Source organism: Eptatretus burgeri, chromosome 1 (genome assembly GCF_056783735.1).
Source record: "Eptatretus burgeri isolate ZD-2024b chromosome 1, Ebu_testis_v1, whole genome shotgun sequence".
Classification (NCBI taxonomy): Eukaryota; Metazoa; Chordata; class Myxini; order Myxiniformes; family Myxinidae; genus Eptatretus; species Eptatretus burgeri.
The window spans coordinates 130,870,017-130,882,545 of NC_140961.1; the positions used below are offsets into that span (position 1 = coordinate 130,870,017).

Here is a 12,529-nt window from a genome sequence, read left to right on the forward strand (position 1 = left end):
GTCTCTTCGAAAACGTTTCCTGGGAATCGCTGAATCCATTAACATTGTTACGGAGGTCGCTTAAGGCGAAACCTTGTCCACCTTTCAATGCGAAATCAATGTTCTCTAACAACCTTGCAAAACATTTAGTTTTTGCTAAACTATTGGATGGTGCATCACATTTACTTTTCGCACGGTCATACCTAATAAGATAATTTCGGATGCAGTTTTTGTGACAATGTATATCTGACCCAAAGACGGAGTGAACATCTTGCAGGTCACTTGTCCGATAGTATACTTCATCTTGAAAGAATACCACAGCCTTTAGTAACTTTTCTGCGCGTACATCTTCACAAATCCTGAATTTCTGTCGGTCTCCTTTTATCTTTACATTGGCACACACACCATACATTTCCTTTCAGAAGCCGGTATATCAGTAGATGGAGGAGCTCGTGGTGCAATTCTGGCTCGGGTTGCTTGGCTCACAGATGGGTTTAGGACCAGTTCAACTCCTTCCGGCTCTTCCACCGCTTTGAACGGCTCTTCTTCGAGTTTAATCAGTGGATTTTTGAGGGTGTACGATTTATAACATTTGTTGTTCACATGATAGACAAACTGTTCATGATTGACCTGCTCTAGCCTCCTTGCAACCAAGTCGTTACGTATTCTAGCAGCCTCGAGGACTTTCATCCGAGCCTCTGCATTGCTGCATGTTGATTCTTTGGTTTCAATCTGACAAATAATACACTTCTAGATTATCGACATTAGCGAATTCTGAACGGCGCCTCTTCAGTGGAATCCCTTCCATTTCATTCAATGCCTGAATAAGAGAGGTAAATATTAGTTGGTCTGTTACGAATGAAATGTGACTAGACACCAGTCAACTTCTCAGGCACTCTATCTTATCCAGTTGCATCATTTTACGAATTGATGGATATAATCAATTAGAGCCCATGTACTGAAATTAACAATGATTCATTGTTTTTTTGTGCAAATTTATTGCTTTGAGTGAAATGCTTGACCCCTAAAACTCGTATAAAGACACCAAATTTATTCCTCTACCTCAATTCTGAACCATAACAGGCGAGATGAAAGGGCGTGGCGGCCATTTTGGATTTTACCGTTATCTCTTACTTTTTTAACCCTGCAAATGATTTTATTGGATTCCTTGACCCCAAAAACCTAGGTAAAGACACGAAATTTATCACTCTAGGACAATTCCACATGGAGTTATACTGGTTATAATGACATGGTGGCCATCTTGGACGCCATCTTGAATTGCACCTTTCTGCCCCACATCTGGAATGTCTACCCAAGTTTTTTTTTCAATCTCCTAGGGGTCCCCTACAAGGATCAAGAGTCAAAATTAGGGGACATATGATTGCACACAGGACCCCCCTCAGCCCCAGGACTATATGGTCCATTTTCAATTGCTTGCCACACATGAACATTTTATTCTCCCATCTTCAGAATCCCCAAATCTAGTTATATCTTATCTCATGAAAACAGTATGTAGAACATTCTTTCCCTGAGTCTTTTATATCCGGGATAAAGTTGAGTACTCGTTGCATACCCATTGTGATGACAAAGTGGATTACGAAGTTTTTGGGTTCGTGAAAGGTCATCGTTTGAATGCATTTAGTTTTTGGGAGTCTCCTTTAATGGCGATTAAAGTACCAATTGCAGTTGGTCAGAATGGTATGTTTTAAAAAAGAAAGAGTTGGAAGGCCCCGTGACGATTGAATCACATGCACAGTAAGCATTCAGGACTCAATGAGACGCGGTGTTCCTAAAAACAAACAAACTTGATATCAGAGCCATGGCTACAATCTTTTATTCACAAATGAAACATAAAACCGTATCCAGTGATTTTTGGATGAGCAACTGAAGTGGAATCCCATATAGCAGCCACTTCCCAGAGCAAAATCATTATGATAAAACTACTTCTTGACCTCACACACTCAGGGAAGGCCTCTCCGTCCTGCGTCCGTCTGTGTAGATCAATATTGCTTTTGATGCATGTTTGTTGGGATATGTCGGGGCATCCACGAAAAGTTCAAGTGCGATTAGATTCCCGTTTCCTCGTTTGCAACCCAGTCCAAATAACCACCAGCATAGTGTCTTGCCCTGCAGTCAGAAGAGGTACATCAAGGATCAACAAATTAATCAAAGGAACATATTTCAAGAGTTGGTGCCACATTCTGATGTTACACGCTTTGTCACACCTACACTTTCAATTCAGGCTCATTTACACCAGGCCTTGATGGCCAATTGGGGTGTCAGGAATGTAAATGGAATGCAAGTCTTTCCATTGGAATGTAAATGCAAATTCCTGTCATGTCAATGTAACTGAACAATGGTGATAACTGTGGAAATACTCATCTGATTCTTGTGTCTCACTATTTTTACAAACTTTAACTAATGGCAATCAAAGATGCATGATCAGTGATACCCTGATTGGAACGGTAAAAACGTAAACTACAACTACAGCAACTACTAAAATGTCAACAAATATTCCCACCTTCTTCTGGAGTCCCACCAACGTTTTTGACCCAAGTCTTTCATGAAGTTGTTGACCAGACCTGACATTCAACCTAACATGATTTGTGCAGGAATTTGTAATTTGTTGAAGTGCTGGAGATAACTCGTTTACATTCCATGAAAGACAGTATGGGATATTTAACATCCACCAACTAATGCTAGCAGATGGAATATTGAGCTTAACGTCCATCCGAGGGATGGTGAATAGGTGTTGCAATGCCTCACCTATGAAGATCCAATCCAACATTTTATAGTCACATGAGAAATCAAATTTAGACTAGACAGCTCAAAGGTAAGTGGACTCCCTACTCTTGCACCATCCCATCGGACTAGCTAAATTGTAAAACTAGCTGACTAGCTAAAACTAGTGCACTCGCGAACTAAATTCTATAAAAATTGTTCACTGCAAACTGAGATTTATTTGTTTGTTTTTGAGGGGGGGGGTGTGGTTTGGTAATTGTTACCAGTTTGGCCCTCAAATGAAACCAAAATAAGCAAAATGAATTCAGACTTTTTGGATACTGATGGTACTTGTTTTACATGCAGTATTTATTTTGGATAAAAGCAGCTGGCTTAGGGATGATATATTTATTACATACCAGCAAATACCACCCGTCGCTTTGGTGATGGGAATACGAAGAGAAGGGGGGAGCAAGAGAAAGGGGAAAAGAGGGGTGGTGGAGGGTTGGGGATGTGAGGAAGGAGGGGTGGGAGAGGGGGTGTTCTGGACTTACGGTTGATAGTGGGACTTGAAGGGAAAGGGGGACTTTGACTTGCATTTGGGAGGGGGACTTGAGGGGAAGTGGGGGGCGGGGGGATGCTCCTTCTGCCGTAATTAGTACAGGAATGAACAAAATGGGGTACGTGAAAACAGCACAGCAAAACTACCCATCACTGTCAAACAACACATACCATTTTAAAGAGATTATAAAATGGGCTTCCCTTGAGGTACACGACTCGAACAGCGGCTGCCACCCTGTTTACCCACTCTGGAATTGGATCTCTCTGATCAGTTTCATAGGCAGATCGATTCATCAATGTTTTTGTGGGGAGGTGGGAGGGGGGAAGGGAAACGAAAATTATTCACCGTTTGAGTTAAATCGTACAACAGCCACATTTGGATTGTCTATGTAAGTCATAGACAGCACAAATGTGGCAGTCGACTCTCGGTTGTGAAGTCACGGCTAATCGTGAAGAAGATTTTTGCCTCTTGATCACAAAACTGCTCACTTTATAAATCGCAAAACGACACATCATATCCATTCTGTGGAGTATCAAGGGATAGATAAGCCTTGAGGTGGTCTGAGTATTTGGAATCTCCTTTAAAGAGATTATAACATGGGCTTCCTTTGTGGGATGGGACTTGTACGACTATGTGTACCCACTATCATGGAATTAGAACTCTCCGATCTCCGAGGCAGTAATAAAGGCACATTTGAGTTGTAATTAAAATAAAGCCATATTCTATGGCGCTGCTTTTCCTTCCCCTCCCCTCACAACTCTCTAGGAATCTGTGTGTAGTTTTCGTGGCTTTCTTTAATTGCAACAAAAATGTGATAAGCTCTAAAATCTCTTAACCAGAGCTGAATATGAAAATCTAAATTGTGGAATTGAGGTTAGCAGCAGACCTGACTACTTAAAAAGTGTTAATTTTAGCTTAAAAATAAATTTGGGTCCGTACGTCTTTGTGCGGTGTTTAGTATGACCAGGCATATGTTAAGCACCATTTCAGCCATACGGTTACTTTAAAAAAACATAGATAATACAAACACAGCACTTACCTCAATCTTTTTAGGAAACACTTGTCTCTCCAATCTAGTTTCCAAGGCAAGGCATGTTTGAATAGGCCGAAACAAAATGGTGGCTAAAACTCCTGTGAGACGAAGTTGGGCTGACCAAAGAGAAGCCTATCATGGAGGTAAGCCATTAATTATCTTCAAAAGGGGTGCTTAACTTTACCCAAACACCTAGTTTTCATTCATGCACTCCCTTGGAGTTCCCTTAGTTTGCATGCAAAGTTTGGGGCCTCTGTACGTTTCATGGTTTTGGAGTTATGGAGGAGACATACACACAGACACACAATTATAGATACATTGGGGGATGAAGAGGTTTGCAGATAAAATGGGGAAATTTATGTTGAGAGGAGGGAGGATAAGTGGAGAGAGAAAACTTTGGGAGAATATCATAGGAAAAGAAGGAAAGAGATGGGGCATGTATGGAGTGCGAGTGGTATTTTATCCCATCCCCTACCTTGTGCCCAATACATGGCAGGTGTATATAAATACAGGTTCTGGGACACTGCTCAATATTATTTAATTGTGATTACCAAAGCATTTTTTTGTTTTTACCCAAAAAGGTTCACTTTCCATCTTTAAAGGTTCACATAGCTATATAACCTTAAGCACAATGTCAATAATCACTGAACTATATGATCTTCATAGGAATGAGACAAAAAAATCACTTAACTATATAGTTTCATTTATGTTAAGACCATTTAACGACATTGTCATTAAGGCTCCCCAATCAAACATTAGGGTCGTGTCCACAACACCCCACATTTCCTGGATCCTTTAAATATTAAATATCCAACAATCAGGTAATAAAAAAACAACAATGTACTATATAAATAAATTTTAAAAATTCGGTGTTATGATGATTACTCAAAATAAGAGACAAAATAAATAAGATTTTAAAAAACAGTTTGAAAATTTAGAATACGAGAATAGTTGTTTAAAACAACAGAATGAACATCAAGAAAAGAATGACTATTTAGAAGAAAATAGTTAGAGTTGATGAGATTAATTGTTTAAGAGAAATGAGTGTGCACTTTGAAGGAGAAGAGACATTTAATGGATGTGATTAAAGAATTAGAAGTAGAGTATACAGGCCTTGAAGAAAAATAAATAAGGAATTAAAACAAAATATTCAGAATCATGAACATTATCTGCCTTGGTACATTTCATGTGTATATATTGTTGTGGTTACCAAATTCGCAAACCACCATTCAGGTCCCTCAGGTGAGATATCTCGGTAAGTATATGTGTAGTTAGGCCCAAACCCGTTGTCTAGAGGGAATAAATGTTATTCATGCGTGCTGCGACTCTTCAGGATAGCCGTTTTTCTTTTACTATCTTTATTTTGGACCAACCGCCATTGTTACCACCACCAACCACAACATCAACCACCCACCGCGGCGCCGCTTCACGTCACACCTCGCAACCGTCGCATCGCCACCGTTCTTGTGCCGCTTGTGGGTACCGGTGTTGGACTCGTGCAGGGCGCGGGCCGAACAGCGTGTACAAAACCACGGATTTTCAGCTCCAAAAACGGATCAAAAACGACACACGCCCACTTTTGTTCTGTCCAATTGGTGAGCGAGGGGCGATTTGGCCCCGCCTCCAGGGCGTTGGAGGGCGGTCGCTATATGCAAATTTATGGATCAAAATGCATTCACGCCCACTTTTTCTCGGGCCAATGGGGAGCGAGGTGAAAGGTCGAAGGCAGGGGGTCAAAGATGAGAGAGCGAAGCCACGGGGCTTATATAAGCGACCGCGTTCGTCAAGTCAAGGGGAGTGAAGACTTCGCAGTCGGTGGAGTTGGGAAGAAGAAGCAAGAAGGAGTTGGTCGTCGTCGTCGTGTGCGTTGGAGTCGGAGCGAAGAGGACGGAGCTGTGGAGAGGCGGCGAGGGCAGACGAGGGGTGCTCGCGTTGTGCCGGGAGCTGCACACCAGGGAGGCCGACGGCGCGACCTGGTCGAGGTGGAGACGCTCGTCGCGGGACTCGAGGCAGAGTAGAAATCCTCCTTTCCCCCGAGCATCAGCAACCCCCTCCTGTTTCCCCCCGCGCTGAGATAGTGCGACCAAGGGGGCCCCCTTCCCACCCCCTACCAGACACTGTCCGCGAGGCCCGCGGAGTTGAGGCACCATCGCCGCTCCGCGTCTCATCACCAGACGGGTAGGCCCGACCCGGTCTCGGCCTCAGGCCCGCCTCATCCTTGAGGGTATTCTTTTTCTTGGTTTTGGATATGTGTTGTCGGCGCCGTCTGTGAAGTAAAATTGTATAAGTGTTGCCGTGTGCTCGCGTAATCGGTATTAGATCTGCATTGTCGCATTTGCTTTTTGTGTAAAATTGCATTGTGTTTCTCTTCTTTTCTATGTGCTTTTGGTGGAATTGAATATGTGTGCTTTCCGTTCATCGCGAATAAATGTGCTTTGTGTTGAACTGTTTCCCGCTTCGCTTCGTCATTTCTCTCATTGAATCCTCATCTTGCTTCACGTAAAGGGTTGGTAGTGGGCTGAATACGCCCGATAATTAATCGAACCGTCGAGGCCGACGATAACACCGCTCGGTTATCCCGATAGTACGGAACGGGTCGCTTAAGTGGCCCGTGTCCGAAGTCGACCTGCGGCGAGGTGCGATCGCCCGGTCTACCCTCCGTGTGGGTACTTAGGTAGGTCGAATTTGGCGAGCAACCCTATTCCACGCGGGGGCTGATTGGCTCGATCGCGGTGAGACCGAAAGGTCCACCCGTGACTGGTTCCCGGCGTTAGTCCGAGAGGGTCACGACTGGATTGTCCGTCCGGTGGGCGACGTGCCGCGATTCGAGTTACGTGGCCGTCAGCACGCCGGCGGGCGCGAATCAGTAACACTGGTGTCAGGTCGTGCGATACAAATCCATCGCCCTCCTCGCGGCACTGGTATCGGAGAACAGGAAAACGGGCTCTCCTGTCTCCAGCTAAATTCACGGGAATCGGTCCAGGGGTGAGAGAAGCGACCCCCGATTCCCTCCAAATTACGAGCGAGCTAAATTAACCCTTCACGAGAAGCAAGATGGCGTCTCAAGGCGAGCGGGAGCCGGGGGTATTAGAAATGGATGTAGAATGTGTAGAATCCATGGCTCAGGATGGAATCCCCGTGCAGGAAATGTTGGTTGTACAGGAAAACGAACTCGCCCAACTGAACCCAGAGCCCGAAATGGGTGCTGCAGCGGCCGCGGTGTATGACACCTCCCCTCCCCCTCTCCACCAAAACCCTTCCCCAACCCCTGCCGAAACGGCTCACTCAAGCGCACCCGACATGGCCCAGCTATGCGCCATGCTGGCGGAAATGACAGCGAAGATAAATGCGAACATGAACGAGAAGATGGATGCGAATACACAACAAATGAACGAAAAGATGGATACAAATACAAATGAAGTAAAAACGAGGATGGATGCGAATACACAGCAAATAAACGGAATGGAAGCAAACATGAAGGAGGAAATGAAAGAACTACGGGGTGAGACACAGAATATGGGCCGATGCCTGCAGGCGGGCATGAAGGCCGTTAGCAGGGAACTTAAAATGGCGACTCCACGTGTCGGAACGAACGAGCTGGGAGGGGGTGCAGCGGCTGACAGGCCCGCGGTGGAGGCGGGTAAGAAAATAATTCGGGAGACAAGAGACGAGGTGAAAGTAATTGCGAGGGAGAGAAAAGAACAATTAATACGGAGAGCAAGGATGAGGTACGCGGAGATCGTGAAAGAGCAAGGAGTGAAAAACAGGGAAGGACGGGAGCGACTTAAAGAGAAAGCAAGGTTGACCTACATAAAGATAAGGGAAAGACGCCAGAAAGAAGCGGAGACTAATAGACAGGAGGGGACAACAGAAACTTATAAATGTATAGAGACACGGGAGACAGAAAAAATAGAGGAGAGACTGCATGAATTGGACAAGGTTAGAGACGAACACACACACACAGAGGTAGTGGAGGACAGTGAGGTTGAGCTCGCGGAGCGTGTAGGGACCCAGTGCGAGCAGCTGGATGGCCTCCTCCAGGAACGAGGGGAGGGAGTATGCCCCCTTGAGGCGAGTCACGACCAGGTGAGTTCGGTCGTGCTTTGCGAGGTCGAGGGGAGGAGTGCTGCGAACGGGTGCACGGAGAGCTTGGGGGGTATAGAGGCCCCGGAGACCCTTGTGGGGACCCAAATCCCCAGTGTGGTTGTCCCTGTGTGTGTGGTGCAAGGTGTGAGTGCGTCCCCGTGTGTGGAAGCGACCCCGTGTGTGAGTGGTGTGGTGGCGATGGTGCCAGAGTACGTGCTTCCCAGCACGCCGTGTGTTAAAGGGGCACCGCGGGTGAGTGAGGCACGGTATATGAGTGAGGAACGGTGTGTGGATGAGGCACCGCGGGTGAGTTCCCCCGCGTGTGTGGGTGAGGCACGGTATATGAGTGAGGCACGGTGTGTGGATGAGGCACCGCGGGTGAGTGCCCCCGCGTGTGTGAGTGAGGCACCGCGGGTGAGTGCCCCCGCGTGCGTGAGTGAACGGCCGTGTGCAAGGTCGCTGTGTGCAAGGGAGACCGTGTGTGTGAGAGCGGTATGTAAGGGAGATGTCGGTGGGCATGCGGGAGCACGCAGCCGCGTCTCCCGGGGTGAATGTAATGGAATGGACTGTGAGCGTCGTAACACGCGGGAGTGCGTGGGTTGAATGGCGACGACGACGACGACAGAGGAAAGAAAGCCGAGTAGCGGTTGTAGTTGTTTCGGGGACCGTGCCGGGTTCACCCAGCAGTGAGCACGCGGTCCGTGCTGTGCAACGCACGAGACCACCACGTGCTCGCTTGCGAGAGTGAAGTCCCGGTCCGGAAACGCACGCGGTGGATTTGCCGATCCCGCGGACGGACAAAGTTTAGGCAGGTAAATGGATTTGGACCGGACGGGTTCTCCACGCGATCGTGTGTGTTAAGCTCCAACGGGCGAAGCACATGTGTTCGCGTGGGGAACCCCTCGAGAAGTGGGGCTTGTTTTTTTTTTATGCGCACGGTGACGCCATGGCTGCACGTGGGGTTGGAATCCGGCAGGAGGGGTATCTCTGCCGGATGGTACCGTCCAAGGAGGGACGAGGAACATGTGCAGCTGCATGACGTCACGGGCAGGTGTAAAGTGCGCGAGCTCTGAGTTTCCGCGCTGGTGCTGCGCATGTAGAAAAAAAAAAGAAAAGAGCAAGCCTCACTTTCGGGTGCACAGGATTCCTGGGCAAGGGGTGGAAGACCCCCTTACCTGGGCACAGGATGGAAACTAGTTAGGGGGAAGGGTTAGCTTAGTTAGACCGACTTCATGGGGCAGGGGTAAGTCCTCATGGAGTCCGTGGAATGGATTAGTTAGAGGGATTGTAGCGAGATTTAGGTTGGGAAAATGGAGAATGGGATTATTTGGAGACAGGGACAGACTTGTGAATGTGTAGAGGGGACGTAGCTTAGCTACGTAGTGTTAAAAGGAATGTGCTATAGTGTAAGGGACGACGTGGGAGCACGAGTTAGTTAGGGGATGCAGATAGAAGGATGGCAGAGTTCAGTGGTGAGTGTGTTGAAGAGTTGGTGAGTTATGATGTGGAGACATGTGCTTGGTGAGTGAGTGAGGCCAGCGGGTCTGTGTGTGTGGAGTGAATGGGGAATGCATGGTGCGATGAGTGATTGGGGGGAGGAGTGACTCCCGCCCAAGGGACCCCGGGGTCAGTATAAAGTGAGTTAGGGGGTTAGTCAAATTGAAAAATGGAGGTTGTTTTGTTGTTGGTGTGAATGTAGGCTCGAGACCCATTTGGAGGGGTGCAGGAGCCCTGTTGACGGGCTTGGGAGCGTGGCTGCGAAAGGTGAGTATCGCTGAGTGGGTACCCCGGGCACCAGGCTAGTCGGCCGTGGTAGGCCAAGGGCCCGTGGGGGGGCCGGGATAGCGTAGTGGGCACGGGTGCGCCTGCTTGATGCGGGGGCCCGGGGCGCCATTAGCCGCGTGGGCAGTGTTGTGGGCATGGGTGACCCTCGGAAAGGGGCCTGGGAAGCCAGCCTGCCACGTGTGCGTTTCAGGGGAGGTGCCATAGGGGGCACTCCCCGGTGTTAGGGAGCTGGTAGGCTCGGAGGCAGTGTAGTGCCCGCGGGTGCCATAGCGGGAGATTCGGCAGAGGGTCGTGCCTGCCAAAGGGAGCCACGTGTCCCAGCCAGGAGACCGTGTGAGGGCACGGAGAGAAAATTGGGGGGCGAGGCCCGAAATTGTGAGGACACCAACACAGGCGACGGGAATCTGGGTTGTTAGAACCAATAGTTTAAGCGAGAGGCAGTTGTTGAAAGCCCCGGGGTAGTTTAACAGTTAAATGGTTAGGGTAGATTAGGAGATGTACCCCTCCGCACCATCCATCCCCTCGCTGTCGTTGTGGGCCGCTGGACCCACTTTGGGTTAGATCGCCGAACTCTGGGGAGGCCATCCTGAGGCTTCGTTGGGCCTCGACACAGGACGTTAGCTCTCCCTTATTCCCCTCCGGGAAGTGAACGTAGGGGTTGGGAGTAGGCTAGGTGACAGGATAGGTTAGCCGAAAAAGGACGATAAAGGGGGTTAGGGGACGATTTATAGTGGGGGAGTAAAAATAAAAACAACAAAAAAATAAGTTGGGGCTAAATTGGGGTTTGACAAATTAAGGGAGTGGGTATGTACAGTGACAGGCAAAGGCGATAGGTTGGGAGGGAGACAGGTAGGTAGGTCCGAGTCCGCCTTCCAAGTGGCCAGCACCACCGCACTCCCTCCACCAACCTCCACTGAACGGCAAAGGCTGGCCAACTTCATCGGCTGGCCGTGTGTTGCTGCAAGGCCTGTGCCGGCTGGATCGTCTGCAGCTGCTGTGCTGCAAGGCCTGTGCCGGCCCACTTCATCTGCCGGCTGGCTGTTTTTTTTCAAGGCCTGTGCCGGCCAGTTCATCTGCCGGCTGTGTTTGCCTGCAGCGGCCTTCTTCTGCGGGCTGTGTTTGCCTGCTCACCTTTGCCATGCCATGCCCACTGCCCATGTTCACCAGCCCCGTTCAATTTTTGCTCTGCCCCCCCCCCCCTGTTCATTTCCATGTGCGCCAGGATCCGCAAGGCAACAGTTTGCAAGCAACAAACGCAAGGCAACAACAGAGAACTGCCCTGTTGGCAGCTACAACACGGGCCTGCAGTGGCGGCCCGTGCACCGTGTTTGTGTTCATCCATCCATTCGTTGTGCTCATTGCGTGTGCCACTTGAGCTGGCACGGAGACTGCGTTGTGCAGCCCATGCACCGTTGTGGTTCACTGCGTTCAGTTCAAAAAGGAAGGCCTTGGACTGCGTGTGAGCAGCCAGCCACGTTCCCTGTCACCTGCATTGTTTTGAGCCAGAGACTGCATGCGAGCAGCCTGGCTCCCTGCTAACTGTTTTCTTTTGCAGAGTTCAGTGATCCTGGGCCATGGTTTAGTGTAAAATTTGTAAGTTAAGGTTAAGATGTACTGTAAATCTGAGTGCGCCCCCGGCATGTCTGTCTTAGCGCCGGCAATTTTATTTAAGTCGTCCGTGTGAGTGAGTTTGTTTAGGTAGTTACGCAGCCCTCAGGTTATTTATTTTGGGGACACGAATACCATGAATGTCGCACTCAGGGATCCGTAGGTAAAATGTACTAGGGGAAAACTACACATGATGGCACACGAAAATTTGACGACTCGGGACGAGTCTGTAAAAAGGGGAGGGGGTAGTGTTATGGTTACCAAATTCGCAAACCACCATTCAGGTCCCTTCGGTGAGATATCTCGGTAAGTATATGTGTAGTTAGGCCCAAACCCGTTGTCTAGAGGGAATAAATGTTATTCATGCGTGCTGCGACTCTTCAGGATAGCCGTTTTTCTTTTACTATCTTTATTTTGGACCAACCGCCATTGTTACCACCACCAACCACAACATCAACCACCCACCGCGGCGCCGCTTCACGTCACACCTCGCAACCGTCGCATCGCCACCGTTCTTGCGCCGCTTGTGGGTACCGGTGTTGGACTCGTGCAGGGCGCGCGCCGAACAGCGTGTACAAAACCACGGATTTTCAGCTCCAAAAACGGATCAAAAACGACACACGCCCACTTTTGTTCCGTCCAATCGGTGAGCGAGGGGCGATTTGGCCCCGCCTCCAGGGCGTTGGAGGGCGGTCGCTATATGCAAATTTATGGATCAAAATGCATTCACGCCCACTTTTTCTCGGGCCAATGGG

General features: G+C 48.6%; 1 protein-coding gene across 1 annotated transcript in view; it reads right to left on the minus strand.

The window, feature by feature from the left end:
- Positions 1-1,797: 1,797 nt before the first annotated feature.
- The window catches only part of LOC147035424 (thiosulfate:glutathione sulfurtransferase-like), a 36,555-nt gene continuing 25,823 nt past the window's right edge, over positions 1,798-12,529 (minus strand). The window contains exon 4 of the mRNA XM_085898093.1: positions 1,798-2,106. Within this exon, the coding sequence (XP_085754219.1) occupies positions 2,046-2,106 (61 nt within the window). The 3' untranslated portion in view covers positions 1,798-2,045. The remainder of the gene's footprint in view (positions 2,107-12,529) is intronic.